Source organism: Styela clava, chromosome 14 (assembly GCF_964204865.1).
Source record: "Styela clava chromosome 14, kaStyClav1.hap1.2, whole genome shotgun sequence".
NCBI classification, from domain to species: Eukaryota; Metazoa; Chordata; class Ascidiacea; order Stolidobranchia; family Styelidae; genus Styela; species Styela clava.
In genome coordinates this window covers 17,298,353-17,315,823 of record NC_135263.1, presented here as the reverse complement: position 1 = coordinate 17,315,823, position 17,471 = coordinate 17,298,353, and the positions used below count along the sequence as shown (strand labels likewise).

General features: G+C 32.5%; 1 protein-coding gene across 3 annotated transcripts in view; it reads left to right on the top strand.

Moving 5' to 3' along the window:
* The first annotated feature begins 4,124 nt into the window (after positions 1-4,124).
* Positions 4,125-17,471, top strand: part of LOC120341623 (phospholipid-transporting ATPase VD-like) — a 32,669-nt gene continuing 19,322 nt past the window's right edge. The window contains exons 1-8 of one of the 3 annotated variants that reach the window (XM_078120295.1): positions 7,733-8,063; positions 8,602-8,982; positions 12,667-12,868; positions 13,612-13,691; positions 15,400-15,546; positions 16,116-16,207; positions 16,935-17,077; positions 17,250-17,321. In XM_078120295.1, the coding sequence (XP_077976421.1) occupies positions 7,936-8,063; positions 8,602-8,982; positions 12,667-12,868; positions 13,612-13,691; positions 15,400-15,546; positions 16,116-16,207; positions 16,935-17,077; positions 17,250-17,321 (1,245 nt within the window). In that variant the 5' untranslated portion in view covers positions 7,733-7,935. Of the gene's footprint in view, positions 4,791-7,732; positions 8,064-8,601; positions 8,983-12,666; positions 12,869-13,611; positions 13,692-15,399; positions 15,547-16,115; positions 16,208-16,934; positions 17,078-17,249; positions 17,322-17,471 lie in introns of those variants that run through there. The other 2 variants (XM_078120294.1, XM_078120296.1) reach the window with 2 other exon arrangements.

Below are 17,471 nucleotides of genomic sequence, written 5' to 3'. Positions count from 1 at the left end.
AATGAAATTATCTTCCAGCAATATTATTTACATATAAATACCATGGCATTTAAAAAAATCAGATCTTAGCTGATCTTGTTTGCTAATTGTACTATTTGTACAAAATGGTTGTGTAAATATCAATAGTGACACGATAGTAATGTTTTCTGTCAAGTATATATAATAAAGACGGTTGCGAGTTGTATTTTTGGAATTATTATTGTATTGTGAGCACAATAATCTAACTAATCAATGTAAAAAAATTCGAATTGCGACATATGTCTAGTGAATTAAAAAAGAGGATTATTATGTATGTAACCCATAAACCACCCAAACCATAATTGTATTTTTGACAAATATTTTTTTCATTTCTATACATTAATCAGTTATTATGTTTTTTAAACAAAACGGGTTTAATAGGTAAACTGCTGACAATATTTATTTATATATTTGAATATTTTGTGGTGTGCTTAAACAATGTCCTGGGGCCAAATGACCCGACTTTGTTGACTTCGCACACAAAGCATACTCTTGCTCTCTGCTACAATGTATATCTTTTACGATGCCGCGGAATAGTTCAGAATGTGAAGCTGTTTCAGCACTGTTCAGTTACCAGAGGCTAGTTACCACAGGCATCACCCTCCGCGAGCTTCTACTCGTGTATAAGTGACTTATAGAAAATGCTTACTTTTATCAAAGGTCTGTGAGAACAGTTAGACGCGTTTTATAATTCTGATTGCTTGAGTTTCATAACACTTTTTTTTTATAATATATATCATTCATGCAACTTTATTGCAGCCTTGAATGTCATAGATTTGAACAATTTTTATGAACTTAAAATGCAATCGAAAAGTGGAAAATAAAATACGCTTTCTTATGTTTTTAATAAAGACAGTGTTTCAATCGAAATACAGGACAAGGTTCTGGCAACAAACCACGATTTTTAATGTATGATTTGTTAATTGCATGTTGCATATCATGATTGTGGCTGATATAAGCGGACATTTTATTATCGATACACCAGTTTCTTTAAATGTACTTTCCAACCTAGGCTTCGGGAGAAACGTCCTTTTACCACACGTACAGCGTGTGTTCGTTCTATGCTTTAATTAGCTGTTTCAAATATGCGCTGAATAGTTGAGGTATTATTGTATCTATAGCATAGCATATCAAGATATCAGATGTTATATCCATCACAAAGTAAAACAATTATTCCAGTGTCACGAGTCACTTATTGTGGTTAGTTATGACAAAGTTCAAGACATTTCTAACTTTCTAAGAGATTTAGTATAAACAGTGAGCTTTATGTTTCTCAGACCAATAATAGAAAGTAGCCGTAAAAATTGATCAATAAAATGCCGTCAGACAGTAGAGCGTACTTCTTAGTCTGACTTAGAGCTGTGCTAAGTTGTTTCGAAAAATACTGAAAGGAATATATATTCACAAATTGACACAGACTAACGACTAACGTCAGCTGGTTAATAGAATCTCAACGGCTAGCAACGAGAGGCAGATTCTTTTTTCAAAGCGTTCATAAATTATTCACATTTGCGGTGATATATTTAAAAACAACAGAAATCCTACTGGTATCGACGCTAGACGAATTTACTAATATATACTGAACAAAAATACTTGAGGATTTGTTGACTTAGGGCAGGGGTGGCCAATCAATCAGACACCAAGAGCCGCAATTTCGTACTTTATTACCGCAAAGAGCCACATTATAAACAAGATCACGAATGAACATCAGATATACCTTTATTCAGCTCTGCTGGAATGCAATTTTATTCTAAATGTCCCTAACCAACATTATTATGACAGAAATTTACAAGCCATTTATTGTTTTGCATGCTACTTAGTGGGACTTCTGGCATTCTTTGGATTGAACATGTGTCGTCGTGGCCAATCGAATCAATTTTTCCACATGGGTGTCAGTCAGAACAGATAAATGCTTTGATTCCACGTGTTTTAGGATAGAACACAGATTCGCAGACGTATGTTGATCCAAACATTGACAATATTCTAAACGCAGCTCGTTTGACATTGGCATGCTTTTCCATGAAGCAATGGTATCTCCGCTTTCAAAGCATTTCAGTTGTTTTTTCTCATAAAGATCGACCATCGTGCATTAATGCAGCAGTAGTAGTAGCGTACGCAGGTTTTGGTTCATGGGAAAGTGGGCTTATTTTGAAGTTGTGACGTCGAAATAGGATGTCATATTTTGTATTTCACTCAACGGGAATTAATTGTGATGTCATAATATACATCAAGTTCGTTAAATGCATTATGACATATAGATTTTTGGTCTGGTTTCATAAATTGGTTCTAGGTAAACTGAAGTACTTTTGAGATTTAGTTTAGTTGAATGTTGAAACAACTTCAGGAGCTTAAATCTGTAATAAAGCGTCATGTCATGTTATCAGAAAATGCGACGTAATGCCTTTCTACTCACGAGGAAGGAGGTTTGCTAAAAAGTTTTTTGACAAAGGTTGCGTTTACAGAAACTGATTTTGAACCTTGAAGGACAGTTTTATCATTGTTCACTTTTCACGATAAATATCATGTTCATGCTGAATCAAATTATTTTCGTCAGCCTCTTTGGTAAAAGTACCATATATAGTATTGGGCGATGTCTAGGCCTGTTTTTTGTTCCCATTCAATCGCGATTTGATCGTTGCTAACTTTATTAACGGCACCCGTACTTGTCAATGTTACAGACATAAAGTCTAGTGTTAAAATATGAGTTTGCCATAACCATAAAAAATCTCCCCGAAACAGGAAGGAAATGACGAGTATAGAAATTTCAGTTTTAGTAGATTGCATTATTTTTAGTACTTTCCATGGCATTGATAATTTCTAACTTTGTACTTTTTCATGATTCAAATTTTAATATTTTTATCAGTTTTATTAACGTAATGTTCCATCTATATTAGTGAGATTGATATTAATCATTTTGAATTCCTAGGCCTACTGTATTTTTTGGCAATATGAATAATAATTCGGCACTGCAGCATTCTAAGCAAAATAATGAACATATGTTTACGGTTAGGATTAAGATTGTGGCCAGCCCAATTTCTTTTGGCAGGGAGGAATTTTTTTTATGTATAATGACGTAATACGACGTGCCTTTTCCTCCGAACAAGACTAGATAAAGGCAATCACTGATATCTGACAATACCCTAAGGAGTCTCTCTACCTACAGACATACTTTGCTGTAAAAGTTATCCAACCTATATAAGCGTTTTCATCTAACTAGGTTGGTTCATTTGGAAAAGGGATAATTGACAGTAAGAGTAGGCCAGAAAACGTCGGATTTTCAGTAAATCGTCTAAGCATACAGCAAAATGGTGATAATTTATGTCTCACTTGAATGACTCCAAATTTCATTAAAAAAAATCTTGAAATTTTAATTTTGGCATGGCCCCCCCCCAGGCCTCTCTGACTAGGCCTATGGTTACGGAAGCTCTTTTATTATTGGCCAATGCCGCGCGCGTATGCTTGTTCGTTCAATTTGCTTTTATCGAGCGCCTTATCTAAAATAGCAACCACAGTCGCGCCTGATACCGCACACTTGACTTTCCAGATACTTCAGCGGAGGAAGCAATTGTAACCTATATGGTGGCCTATACTATATTTACCTATGGTAATATTACTTTGCAACTATTCAGGTATTTATAATGCTAGAGGCTATGTTAAGCAATCGGGAAATAATTCCTCACTTGTGAGTGCCTTTGTCGTTCACGGGGTGGAAATTCGCTTCATATTTGCTATAGTATTACTACTATTCTTTAGTCTTTACCACGAGTGTAATACTTCTTTTATGTACACATTATAAACTACTTAAACTGTACAAAAGCGGGGGTTCGACTTGCGCATAACAGTAGAGCTAAGGATCCAATGAAGCTTGTACGAATAACGAAGACGGAGTTATTTTCGCATAGTGAGGGAGGAATAAAGAGTTCCAAAATAGGCGAAGAAAGGAATTCCACGAAAAATAGTAGGAACCGCTGGTATAGACAACTGTACTTCTATAAAATTGATTACAGAAGTTATATATATAGTATTTATTTAAGATTTACTTGTGATTTACTAGTCACAACTATTGATGCAGGCTGGTAGCATGAACATTTCTAAATTTTTCAAATATTCCTATCAGTATAGATTTATAAATAAGTCGTAGTCTTTTAGTTCATTCCACTTAAAATTCGTTTCTGAGATAAATGTCACGACAACTTTTGTAAAATGGCATCGATACTCCGATATTTCGGCTGGAGTGGATTGGATAGTGACGATGAGAAAGATGAATTCGACCATGATGAGGAAAACGGTAGCGATCCAAGATCCAATCTCAGTAATCCTGCGAACGAAACGGAATCCTCCCATTCGGCACCAGAAAACTCAGGAACGCGGGAAAAAAAGTTAGGCAAGAGACTTATATTTTCAATACCCGAACTTGATTCCGGGAATGAACACGAACACAATCTATCAACGCTGTACCCACGAGCGTTTGCATCGTGGAAAAAGCAGAAAAAACGTTTTCTGCCTAACAAGGTCAAAACAACAAAATACACGATACTGTCGTTCTTACCCAAAAACTTATTTGAACAATTCCACAGATACGCAAATTTTTACTTCCTCTTCATAGTCATTTTAAATTTTACGCCGATGATCAATGCCTTTGATAAGTATTTGGCCATCATTCCATTGGCAGTTGTGCTCACATTTACAGCAGTGAAGGATATAGTGGAGGACGTGCAAAAATATAAAAACGATAAGAGAGTGAACAACATGAAATGCATCGTATACAACAGGTAAGAACTGTAGTATCTATATCTTCTACTGATTTATGATTTTTTACTTTTATTTTTGAGTATAAATGCTTAATTTTGTCATAATATTTTAAACAGTGTAACAAATCACGAATACTCGATTGATATTTTTGATAAGCCGCTTGATAAGTTAAAAAACACATGCGAGCCTTGCATTCAATTCAAGTGACTGAATAATTGTTGGCCATGTGTATTGAATAATAAAAAGTTCACAGATCTGTTTGAAAGTGAATGAAAAATTCTGAGTAGCCTACATAGAAAATAGAAACAAAATCGTAAAATGATACGAACGTAGTCAATAAGAAATTCTTACAGAAGTAAGAAGAATTTTGTGGAAAGTATGATTAGAATTGAATTGAATTGTAAGGCCATTGTGATTGTTAGTGGTAGATGTGAACAAATTTTTCGTCCTGTTTTTTTCCATTTTTTCAAATGCTTTAATATTCTGTTTGTTGTAAAAAAAGTGAATGTTATTCCCGTTTTTTTATTATTAATTTATCCGTGCAAAGTGGCAATCACCGAGGATTTTATACAATCGTAAATTTGTACGTTGGATGTCGCTAGAGTGTAGATAACGTTCTTCGCCGATTCTCGCTTTGTCTGATCGGGAAATCCCCCGTTACGTGACCGAGGCGACGAATAAAAAAACAAACAACAGACGATTTCACCTACGAACCTTACGCAAAGAGTAACGTTACCTGTCACCGTACAGCCCAGGGCTACGAAGAGACATCGTCTTCCGCTAACTCAGTCGCGTAGCCTACGATGTGTGACTCTGCCATACAGCATTATTATGAGTGTTCGGGTACGGTCTTGCAGATATGGTACAGTATCGTTACTGAATAGCTTGTTGTTAACGGGACTGGTACGGTACGGTACACTAAATTCCAGAAAATGTGAGATGCGGCATCAGTTCAGCCTGTCATCGGTAAACTTTGAAATCTGAAAACCATGGTCATGCTGTCATGAGGATACTGGTACGGGAACCATGTATGTTATGTTTTCTAGTATTCTGATATACCGGTAGTCTATCTGTATACAAATGTCACGATTTAGGGTACGGGTACATACCGGTACCGTACCGGTATCGGTACTGGTTATCTGCAGTGAATGCAGGAATGAGTGAGTCTAACTTTTGAACTTGGTCGTCTTGCCAGCTTCAGTCTATCATTGAAAGACTGAAAGATGGAGAAAACATATAAAGCCAGAAATATAAATATAGTTATAGCTCTTATCTGTATATAGTATCAACCTATCAATTAGTTACCGTAACTTACAGAATTCACCTATCATACCGTATTCTATATTATTTCAAACTGTTATACCGTAACCATACTGCTGTACTGCCATAACCAGTAGAATGAAAGAGCTGATATCTGGATTCTGGGATATGTTCAAACCAACAAAATTATAAAACACTCTCACACTGGTCGACTCAGGATCACACCTTCACCATTTTTGAAAGATATGTCTGTATGTACCAGAGTCTTTAATTGTCTTTATTTACTTAGATACTGTAGATATGCAGCCAAATTGTTAAAATAAAGAATAAATAGTCACATAAGCCCTGTGTCATAATATGATCTATTATGACAGTGCTTTTCAACTTTTTTCCGAAATGGTACACCCTTTTATTCTTCACTCAAGATCTGGTACACCCCAGCTCTTATACATTTCTAATCGACGAAAAACACAATGATTAGAATAAAGTAATAACCTTGTTTCGAATGCCCCTATCAATAGTGAGTTAGCATCCTTCATTTAATTTTCTTTTTATCAGTTTTATGGGGGCAGAAACCCAGTTTGGAAAGTCGTGTTGTAATACTCAAAAACTTCTAATAGTTTTTATGTTTTGAACTCTGGCTGTTTACTATATCTGATTTTAAGTCACGAAATTCAAAAGACCTATTTCCACAATTACCGCAGAATTGCCCATCCCACACAAATAACAGTATAATGCTAGGAAAGTTCAAGGCTGAATGGCATTTTCTCAAGTTACTCTGTTTAAACTATTTTTAGTCTATAATGATGAATCTATGTCTTGGCATTGTGACAAGCAGGTACCAAGAACTTGGGAAACGCCGGACATAGGTTGCGGATAAGTTTGAACACATACTGACATACGTTGTGCTTTATTTGTGTCAAGCTGCCAATTTTCTTCAAATACATTCAAAACATAGAGTAACGTGTATTGGACTATACCATACTACTCTCGATACACCCCAGTACACCCTATCAATGTGGTACACCCTTTGAAGCATTTGGTACACCATAGATTTAATATTATATGGTTTGCAAAAAAGTGGGTCATGTTACGTCATTTAGCATTTTACTCCAATTTCATATCTTTGGTGGAATCAGTCTGACTTTACATTCAGTTAAAGGTTCTAATTATAATATTATACACATCAGTGATAATCTAGCTTGGAGTAAGCCTAATTGTACCAAAGCAGATGGGACTTAGAGTCTCTAGAATATGGATATCATCAATGACATCAGTTAATAAATAACGAGGCTACATTACAATGTAAACAAGACATCAGTACAAGAACTAGAGAGAATAGTTATCAGCAGTAACCGGGTTTATATTATAAATAGAATGTCTAGTTACATTTTATACTTCTGATAACTCCGCATTCAAACCGTTATTACATATTCTAAAAAATTTTAAATTTCATTTCATTTTGGATATTCTGATAAAAGCAGGGCAGAGGAGCAAAGAAATTTTACATTACTAAATTCATCATAAACATTGGTTTTACAGCTAAAAAATTTAAATTTTTTTTTCAAAATTGTTTCAAATCATTCTCATCGGAGGAGAAACAATTTCACACTCAAAATTCATTTTGAATTAAACTAAAGAATTCTTTGAATAAAAATCATAGGTCTACTTGGGTTTTCTCTTTTTTTATGATTAATATTGTTTTTGCAATCTCTCAGATTCATATTTACCTTTGAATATTTTGAATATTATATTTATCTTGATTTTGTTTGTTGAAATAATGCTGCTATCAGGATGGAAAAGGATGTAATACTGTTGTTTGACGCCAACAAATAAGAGCTATATATCCAAGTATCCTGTCAGCTTTTGTAATCTCAAGTCAGTCTCGTACAGTAGATACAAAAAATGCAGAACATTGAAAATGCCAATGATAATAACACCCAATACATGTCTGACAACATGGATATTGTTGAAGAAACCACCAGAGTACGAGAAGATAATGGAATATGGGATCGACTAATGACCAGAGTGAAGTAAGTTGACGTAACTAAAATATTTAAGATCATTCAAAATACATCAATCTTGTGCTTTTCTCATTAATTAACTACTAGACTAGTTGCTGTGAAATATTCAATAGTTAAAATTGTATTTTTCTCTGGAAAGCTATTACTTTTATTCATTTCAAAAATTTCTGTGGTCTCCATGGGGTTCGTTCTTTGTGTGGGATGATGTCATAAAATATAAAAATTGCACTGGTCAGCTGTGGTACGGTACCTGTACACTACTGTAGCAGATTGCATACCTACTTTTTTGTCTATATATTTGAGCCTCGCTATTTTGTTTGTTTTGATTGCAATAATAAGGGTATGAATCCGATTGCTGTGTATATCTCGGGAGCAAACCTACATATTCTTGACTCTTCTGGTATTTTAAAGTCCATTCATAATTATGAATTATTCCTCTTATCAATGCATAATCTTATAATCAAATGTTGTCCAATATGCATATACTGTAAACAAAACTAAATGTATTGGCTGCAGTTGCAGATATCAATATTTTCATCAATTTCAGACAAAAGCCGAAAGAGGGAAAACATCGTTACATTATACCAAGTCACATGCTCGATGGAGAAGGACTAGATGAAGGAGATAAACAGAAGCTTGTCATGCAAAAATACTACTTGAATAATCAAATCCGAACAACAAAATATACTGTACTCTCATTTTTGCCAAAGAATCTCTTTGAACAATTTCATCGATTTGCCAACTGTTATTTTGTTTTCATTATTTTGCTGAATTTTGTTCCTGCTATCAGTGCCATTCAACCTATCTTATCCATGATTCCTGTTATTGTTATATTGCTTGTTCAAGCCTTAAAAGATGTCGTCGAAGATTATGGCAGATATAAATCTGATGGATTAGTCAACAATAGTAAGACAGAAGTATATAAAAGGTAAATCGAATTTTTTATTTTAAGGGAATTAGCATATTTCATGTCACGTAAGGTTTAGACTGCATGTGGTCGAGAGATGAAAACCAACAGGATATGAAAACAAAGTCCAAATTCTGCTTTTAATTAGCTGTAAATTAGTTCTGAATATAAAACTCCTCGTATGATTACTTCACATATGCAAGTAATTGTGCATTGATTTTCTCTTGGATTCTTGAAGTTGTGTTTTTGGGTCACATATGTTGTTTATACTTGATACATTTTCCTGTTAATCAAAATTGCTATGTGAGCTAAACTTTTGTTTGACCTTTGCCCTGATAAAATCTTACTGACTACTGTAGACTGTAGTTATTTCAAAATAAAGTGTGTCATGTAGATTTTTTGGCATGTATAAGCTGGATGAGGGCTGATACATGAGCCATAAATTCAACATACAATATAAATTTACCTAAATACTGCGTTTTAACTAATTTTTTTGATTGTGTACTGTGTGCTGCGTTTTCAAGCAGTGATATGGATTTAATTAGTGTTCATTCTTGGTGTAAATAGTATACATATTTGCCATTTGTATTCAAGTGAAATTGAAACAGTAGTTTTATGATGTAAGGGGAAGTTATTTGCCACAAACTTATTGGAATACCAATATCGAGATATGAGCAAACAGACTTCCGTTTACTAGTGAGAAAATATTTCATAACACTCATAGTTCTGACAAAATTCAGAATTACATTCTATAGGCTATTCTGATTTTTGTACTAAATGGTGGAATTACATGCGAAATTCAAACTGGTTAATTTTTTAAGACCTATTCATGTATATCTTTAGCAATTTTTAGGCAAGGTTGTATGATTAAATATCAATCAATTCATTTATCAAAAAGATAGATGTTATTGATGATGTGCCAAGATCGACAGTGACAATGTATTGATACTTCATATAACGAATATCCAGAATAGGTATATTTAATTGATTAACGTTAACATTTCAAACATGTCTTGATATTCAGCGAGAGGAAGGGATAGTTTGTATCATATAACACTTCTTTCACTCGCTTTATCTTACTCAAAATATATCCTGTATTGAGTGACACTGTTTCTTTATGAGAAGGAATAATACTTTTAAAATATGTGAAAGGGTGTCACATAGGGAGAATTGATTCCTGCTCCATATAACAAAGGCATAGAATGTTGGTGACAATTGTTCTCGTTATATCAGTGTTATTCTAGCATCGGCACCAATGCCTTCTCACAACAATAGAATAAGACATAATGCTATTGTTGTATTCCATCACAGCCAATCGGAAAATTTTTTTTTGAAAATTGTTGCCACCTCTTATGTGAAGTGTGTGTATCAATATGGGGATAACTAATTTTGTTCGCCTACTTTACATCAAGTTGTGCAAAGGGACGGAAGCCTAGGGCCATGGGGGGTACTTACTTGGCTAATAGAGACAGTCCCAGAACTCGTAATGGAACTAAAATATAGAAAATCTGAAAAAATTATGGTCTAACCTTAATCTGGTACACATACTTCCGGAGTACCTAATAAAATACCTCAAACGGGTTTCAGAAACTTAATAATAATATGCCATAATCAATGATTCTGATACATATCAAAATTTCAAATTGTTTTAAAATTTTCTATATTCTGTATTATAAATTTTTTTGGTATGATCATAATCATCTTAAGTTAGAATCTGAAAATTTTAGAAAATAGGGAAACTATCAAAGCATTATTCATCCCAAAATATATACACATATATTTTGAAAAAAAAAAAATTCAACATAACCTGAGTAGGAAGATATTTAATATTTTATGTTCAAATGATTATTTCAAAATGTATTTAAAATAGTAGATTATTAGTAATACTCTCATGAATTATTAATAATCTGATTTTGAAATGATAACATAAAGCTATTATTGTGGTGATCAATTTGTTTATAGACTTAGGATTAGCACAATTTATAATTGGGTGTGCCTATCTGTTCGAGATTTACATTTAGAGAATAATAATTGCGGTTTTATTATTAACGAAACCCAGCATGTTTTTTTGAAAGCATACTTTGTTTGTGTCAGATGTAGCCAAACTTAACGAAAAACTTTCAGCTCTAACTAGGTAAACAAGATTCAAATAAATTCTTGTAAGCCAAAAATCAAATGATAAAACTTAGTCAAAATAAACACACGAATGAGGAATGCCCAGATGGTATCATGAGATATAAAAAAGATTAAGGAAATTTTAGACTTCTAAAAATGCGGATTATGCAGAAGAATCTATTCCAAAAATACTTTTCTAAACAGTTCTAAAATTGACTGACGTTTTATCGCACATTGAGTTTAAGTGAAACCTATTGTGTACAATAGTGTACTTTATGGTAAATCTCTGATAAGCCAGAATTAATGATATTTAGAAACATTTCCGATTGTAAGTAACAGGAGTGTTCTTAATTAAGTTAAGACTGTTTTGTGAATGCTGACTCACCCTTCTCTTTCACACGTGAGCGAGCATGAAAAGCAATCGACAGCTACAAAGCGTGAAACTTATGATAGATTTGGGGCCTTGCCGCGTATAAATTAATGCTTGCTATTTATAAGTCGTCATACAAAATAGACCACAGTATTTTAACTGAGGTCATAAACATTGAAACAACAAATTCAATAACTTTCTCGTTTTAAAATATATTTGCTGTCAGATTTTTAGAGGTATGCAAATTGAATTGAATATCTGAATACATCTCAACTTTTTACATTTATAAAAACGCTTCATATTTTTAACTCTTTCCATAATTAATGAGTATTTTGTATTATCTACCTGTGTAAACTTGTCGTTTTGAACAGCAAAAAGAACAACATAAAAGCAATTAAGAAAATGTTAAATGCTGATTATCAAATTACAAATATCTTAACTCTATTATTTTTTAACAAAAACAAACTTTTTTTTGAAAAAAATAGATAGTGAAAAATAGTGCTGAATATATTTCAGAATTATTTTTAATTAAACCAATGCCTAATATTAAGTAGAAATAAGACCAAATCAACCCTCATAGTTAGTGGTTGCGTAATTGTTGAGAGTAGTTAACTATTTTCTTTGTTGTACCAATGTAATTAAGATTTTATCCTGACTTAAATGTATAGTATCAGTTTACCATTGTTTAAATCTGTGGCAAAATTCATATATATTTTTTATATTGTAATGGGGAATTTTAGTCTTCCAAGAAAAAATAACATATACCGGTAATTATCTAATATTTTCAATTCTAATAGAAATGTTCGGTTGACATGTTAGAAAATCTTATTTCTTTTATTGTGTGTTAAATTATTCAGTGCGTACCCAAGCAAAATAAAATGTTGATACAGTTATCCTTGCAAGGGTAAAGATGTTTCGATATGGACAATTTTGGTATTGGTTGGCAGTATATATGCAAATATACTTTCAACAGTGCCAAGCTAAATTGTATAATAATATGTTTTGTGATTTATTAATAATTTACAGAGTGAGTGAGCCAAAAAAATGTTACAATTTTTTACATTCGGAATGTAAAAAATGGTAACATTTTCGTGGCTCACACTGTATATAATATATATTCGAAAAAACAATTTAAGATTTCAGATTATCAAAATTATTCTAAGTGATTCAAGAGTCTTACTGCACACTAACACAAATATATTCTATGTATTGCCATTTAGGTCGGATGGAAAATATCACAGTACAAAATGGAAGAATGTGAAAGTCGGAGACATCGTTCGATTATTCTGCAATCGAGTCATTCCTGCTGATATTCTTCTTCTACATTCATCTGATCAACACGATGTTTGTTACATTGAAACTTCAAATATTGATGGAGAAACAAACCTCAAACAGAGAATGGTTTGTAAAGGAGTTGGACAGGTAATCCATAATCTCTATCTACTGAGAAATTCCTTGTTTTTTATTTTTTGTTTGGCTTGGTATTCGTTGGAGATGTAAATAATAAGAATATTTAATAATATATTCTGACATAGAAACTGATCCACATGTTTTTGATGATGACAAAATTTGAAATACGGTAATTAAGTTTGTTGTATTGATTGGCAAAAAATTGGCAAAAAGTCATGACTATTTTTTCTGTCAATCAAGCAGGCTTTTCTGTGACTATACTTGGCCGTTATCTATGGCTGAGCATTCTAAATATTCACATAAAATATACACATTTGTTGTTTCAATACATTTGAGTGCATAGCCGAGTATTTTTAATTTCTAGTCTTCAGAATCCTTTTAGGAAATCGCTGGCAGTTGTTCTTTCATTCTTATAATCAATCTATGAAATGATTACCAGCAATAACACGAAATCAAAATAAAATAACATATAGTTAACGCTTATTACAAAAATAAATAATAATACATTACTTTCAAGGAAATTTTGACTGTCAGAAACTCATATTATTAATATGTAACAATGAATAAAAATGTTCATAACACTTTAACATTCCATTGCCTGAAAATTCTTGTTTACAATTTGAATAATGCAATTTTTGTGATTATTACGATTCCATAGGCTGTTGTTTACGTAATTCAGTTCATCTTGGTCACACTCTGATCTTTGATGTCCTATCTTTATATATTATTTATAAACATGACTATGCATTTTTCAGCACTTTGATGCCAAAAATTTCACAAGTATTATTCAATGTGAAAAACCTAATGCACAAATTGATCGATTCACTGGAAACATGTAAGTATTTTAACTTACCGTATATATGTTTGATTAAAAACATCTGTTTTTATCGATTAAACTAATTAGACAAATATTAAGCGACGATTGGTATGATTGGGTAAAATAATATTCTTTTGTTTTGAATTGGTTTATGATGTTGTGAAATCATAATTTTAAATTCACTTCTAAAATATTGATTGATTATTTTGTTAATTCTTAATATATGGTCTTAGTACAAACTTTTGATATTGTATATTTACAAACAAAGGCATATTATCAACGGCCCATTCCCATCTGCCAGTAATTTCGTTTGACCGCATTAATGCTTTGAAACAGTAAACTTTTTTCTACCAATTCATGATCTTTACTTCACTATCATTATGTGGTAATGGCACCCATGTGTGAAATATATAACAGAATATTTTCGCAGCAGCCATTTTATTAATTCATAATTGTCTATGCCAATAATAAAACTGGTAATACCATGCAAGATATATGTGTTAAAATATTTTATGATCTGTAAGAAATCTATGCCTTAGGCTAGCAAAACTTTCCTTTGCAATACCATTGTATCCATTAGCATGTCTCTCTGTATTTTTACCACCCAGTCAAAATTCATAATGTGATGCTTCTGGTTTGTTTTTTCAAATCATTTTTTTTGCCATTATTAGGGTAAAAGGCATGAACTTATCTGAATTTTTTAAAACTTTTTCAAAAATTTATTTTGATTTGTTGTCGGAATTTCAAAAGATAGTTTGTATTTTAAAGATTTCAATAGTTCATCATAAAATTGACATTTTTATCCCAATAATTCTAATAATGAAGTTTATTTGGTTTATCATGAAATAAATTTGATGGATGGAATAAAATTAACTTCTAGTAATATTTAAATAGTCTAAAATCTCAAAATATATACCAGTACTGGTATTTAAGGTTATTAAATTTCTATTTCAAAAGCTTATAATATGGCGTACAAAATTATATGAACATACTTACCTACATCAAATACTTTTTGATCAAGATGTTTTTTGCCATATTTATTATATTTGTTAGAGTGTCATAAAAATTTATTATATTTATTCAAAAGAGATATTTTGTCCTTAAAACTTTTAACCTCATTTATATGATAACCTATTTACCTTTAACTATATTTTATCTATTTCCAGTAATATAGAATATCGTCTTATGCTCAATGATACAAATAAAGATGACTAATAAAGTCAATATTTGAGGTGGATAACGCCTAAATATTCCCTTGTACTCCTATGGCGTTTTATCTTGTATTATCTCTTATATTAAGCAAAAATATAAATATATAATTATAATTCCTTGCTTATTAGGAATTGATTCTGGAATCTAAGAGTTCCCCAAAATGATGTTGTGCCATGTTTATTTTCTTTAACAAATATTATCCGCTCAGCGGAATGGAGAATTGTGCTAAGCATTAGGATTACGCTTGCCACAGCACCTGATTACTCTACGTTGGTTCGCAGGTTCGAATCCGGATAATTATGTGTGAGTCGACGTAGGGCTGGTTTCATGTAACCGCTGTTCGATTACGGCTTCTTCCACCATCAAGTTCATGCATTTGAAAACAGAATAACTAGCTAATGAATCCCATATCCGACATTGACTGGTAACAGGACGAGAGGCTGTGGTTTACCATATGATTGAGCCGCCTTATTGGCTTCGGATAAATATGTAAATCCTATCCTATTATTTTCAGAATAAGTCGACCAGGCACTCGAGATTCAGTGAGTAAAGAAAATCTTTTGTTGAGAGGATGCGTCATCAGAAACACTGACTATGTGGAAGGAATAGTAGTTTATGCAGGTCACGAAACAAAGGCAATGCTGAATAATAATGGGCCAAGGTAGGGTGACCTTGCATTTTTTATTTTCAAGTTGTCCACCAGATAAAATTTTCTCATCTCTATTATCAGGTATAAGGAATGGAATAGTAGTTGCAGTTATAAAATAGTGGAATGGGATTTTTTACAAGATTTTAAAAGCATTTTTTCACATATTGGCACTATTTTCATTGGCAGTTAAAATTGCCGGGACCTAATTAATGTGAGACAAAATCTCCACATGTTGTTGAGATTGTTGTACTTATATAGTTCTGTATTCTAGAATTTCCTTTGCAATAAATTGTAATTTTGTATTATATGGATGAATCTATTTTATATCAAATTCAATTTTTCAACATAAAGATGTCACTGTGAAAAAAACAGTGATTCCAAACACGAAACAAACAACTTCTAAACATTAATTTCAAATCCTAAATTTTTTATTCTCATTTCCCGATTATTGAAAGAAAATTCAGCAGCAACAAAAAGTTGCATTTTCTGATTTCTCATCTTGGTAATAATAACTTGAACAAACAGTAATCTCTGTAGAGGTATATTTCAAACCTTGGTGTAACTCTATATTTCTATGCCAGGTATAAGAGAAGCAAGTTAGAAAGAATGATGAATACAGATGTGATATGGTGTGTTGTCTTATTGATCATCATGTGCCTCACTGGTGCCATCGGTAAGCACATTAAAAATGGGGATTTTCGAGTTTAACGTCATTAAAATTCCATAAATTTTTAATGCAGATCAGGACGACGCATGATCATTTAACATATTGTGTGAAATTCTCGATTATGTCCAAAAAAAAATTTAGCGGATGTATTATGAAAAACATGCTGTTAGTCAGACCCAATTGTATGCTTTTCATTATTTTTTGTGGTGTTTTCCACTATTTAGAATTCATACCGATATAAAGTGGAAATCCGACATGTGATAATATCATTCAGACAAATTTGAACGAAATCTGATCAAATATATATTATTATTATCAATATATGTTGTTTTCAAGATACATCCATTTCCAAGATTCAAATACATATTCTAGATTCACAGGGTGGGCCAAACATGTTGCCCACCTTAACGGGCAGACCATGTAAGTTTGACGTAAAAAGTTACATGTCATGAACAATAATGACAGTGTTACAAAAGCAAAAGTAGAAAACAATAAGCCTCACGCCAAAACTAAATTTAATTGCAGTTTTAACAAATTCCTTGAGCTATTTTCAAGCTGAAACATCAAAATTTGGTTTTATCTTGGTTTTGGCAGCATCGGGCGGGCCAGATTGTTTCACCCGATGGACCAGATTTGGCCCATTGGCCATAGTTTCCTTATGTCAGTTCTAGAATGTTTCGAAATAGTTGAATTCTTGTACCTGTTCCAAATTTATAATTTTTTCATTATATAGGTAACGGTGTTTGGGCTGCTTATCAGGCTGGATCTGGCAGAGAACAAACTGTCCTTTTTATTCCATTGACCGGAGACGATGAAAACCTGAGTCCTGCTTTATCTGGATTTTACATGTTCTGGACAATGGTCATCTTGCTTCAGGTTTGTTTGAATCAGCGATTCAATGGCGGTCAAGCATTTTATTCATCTTCAATTTTTCTGCAGTTATGTATTTGTTTTATTTAGAATTCGCAAAATTTTTTATAGGGTTTCTAGATGAATTTTAAGATTGTCATTATTTGCTATGACGTAAAATATATTCTTAATTTTCCAGGTATTAATTCCAATCAGTTTGTATGTATCAATTGAAATTGTCAAAGTTGGTCAAGTCTTCTTTATCAACAATGTAAGTTGCATGGCATTTTTCTATGATATTCTTTTTATTTGTTAACCCAGCTGTTACCAAAGTGAGTTGAACTTATTTACATAGGCATTTTTTCGTGTGTACCGTGAGTTTTATTCCCTGATAATTTGGCGTCGCACAGACAAAATGTCT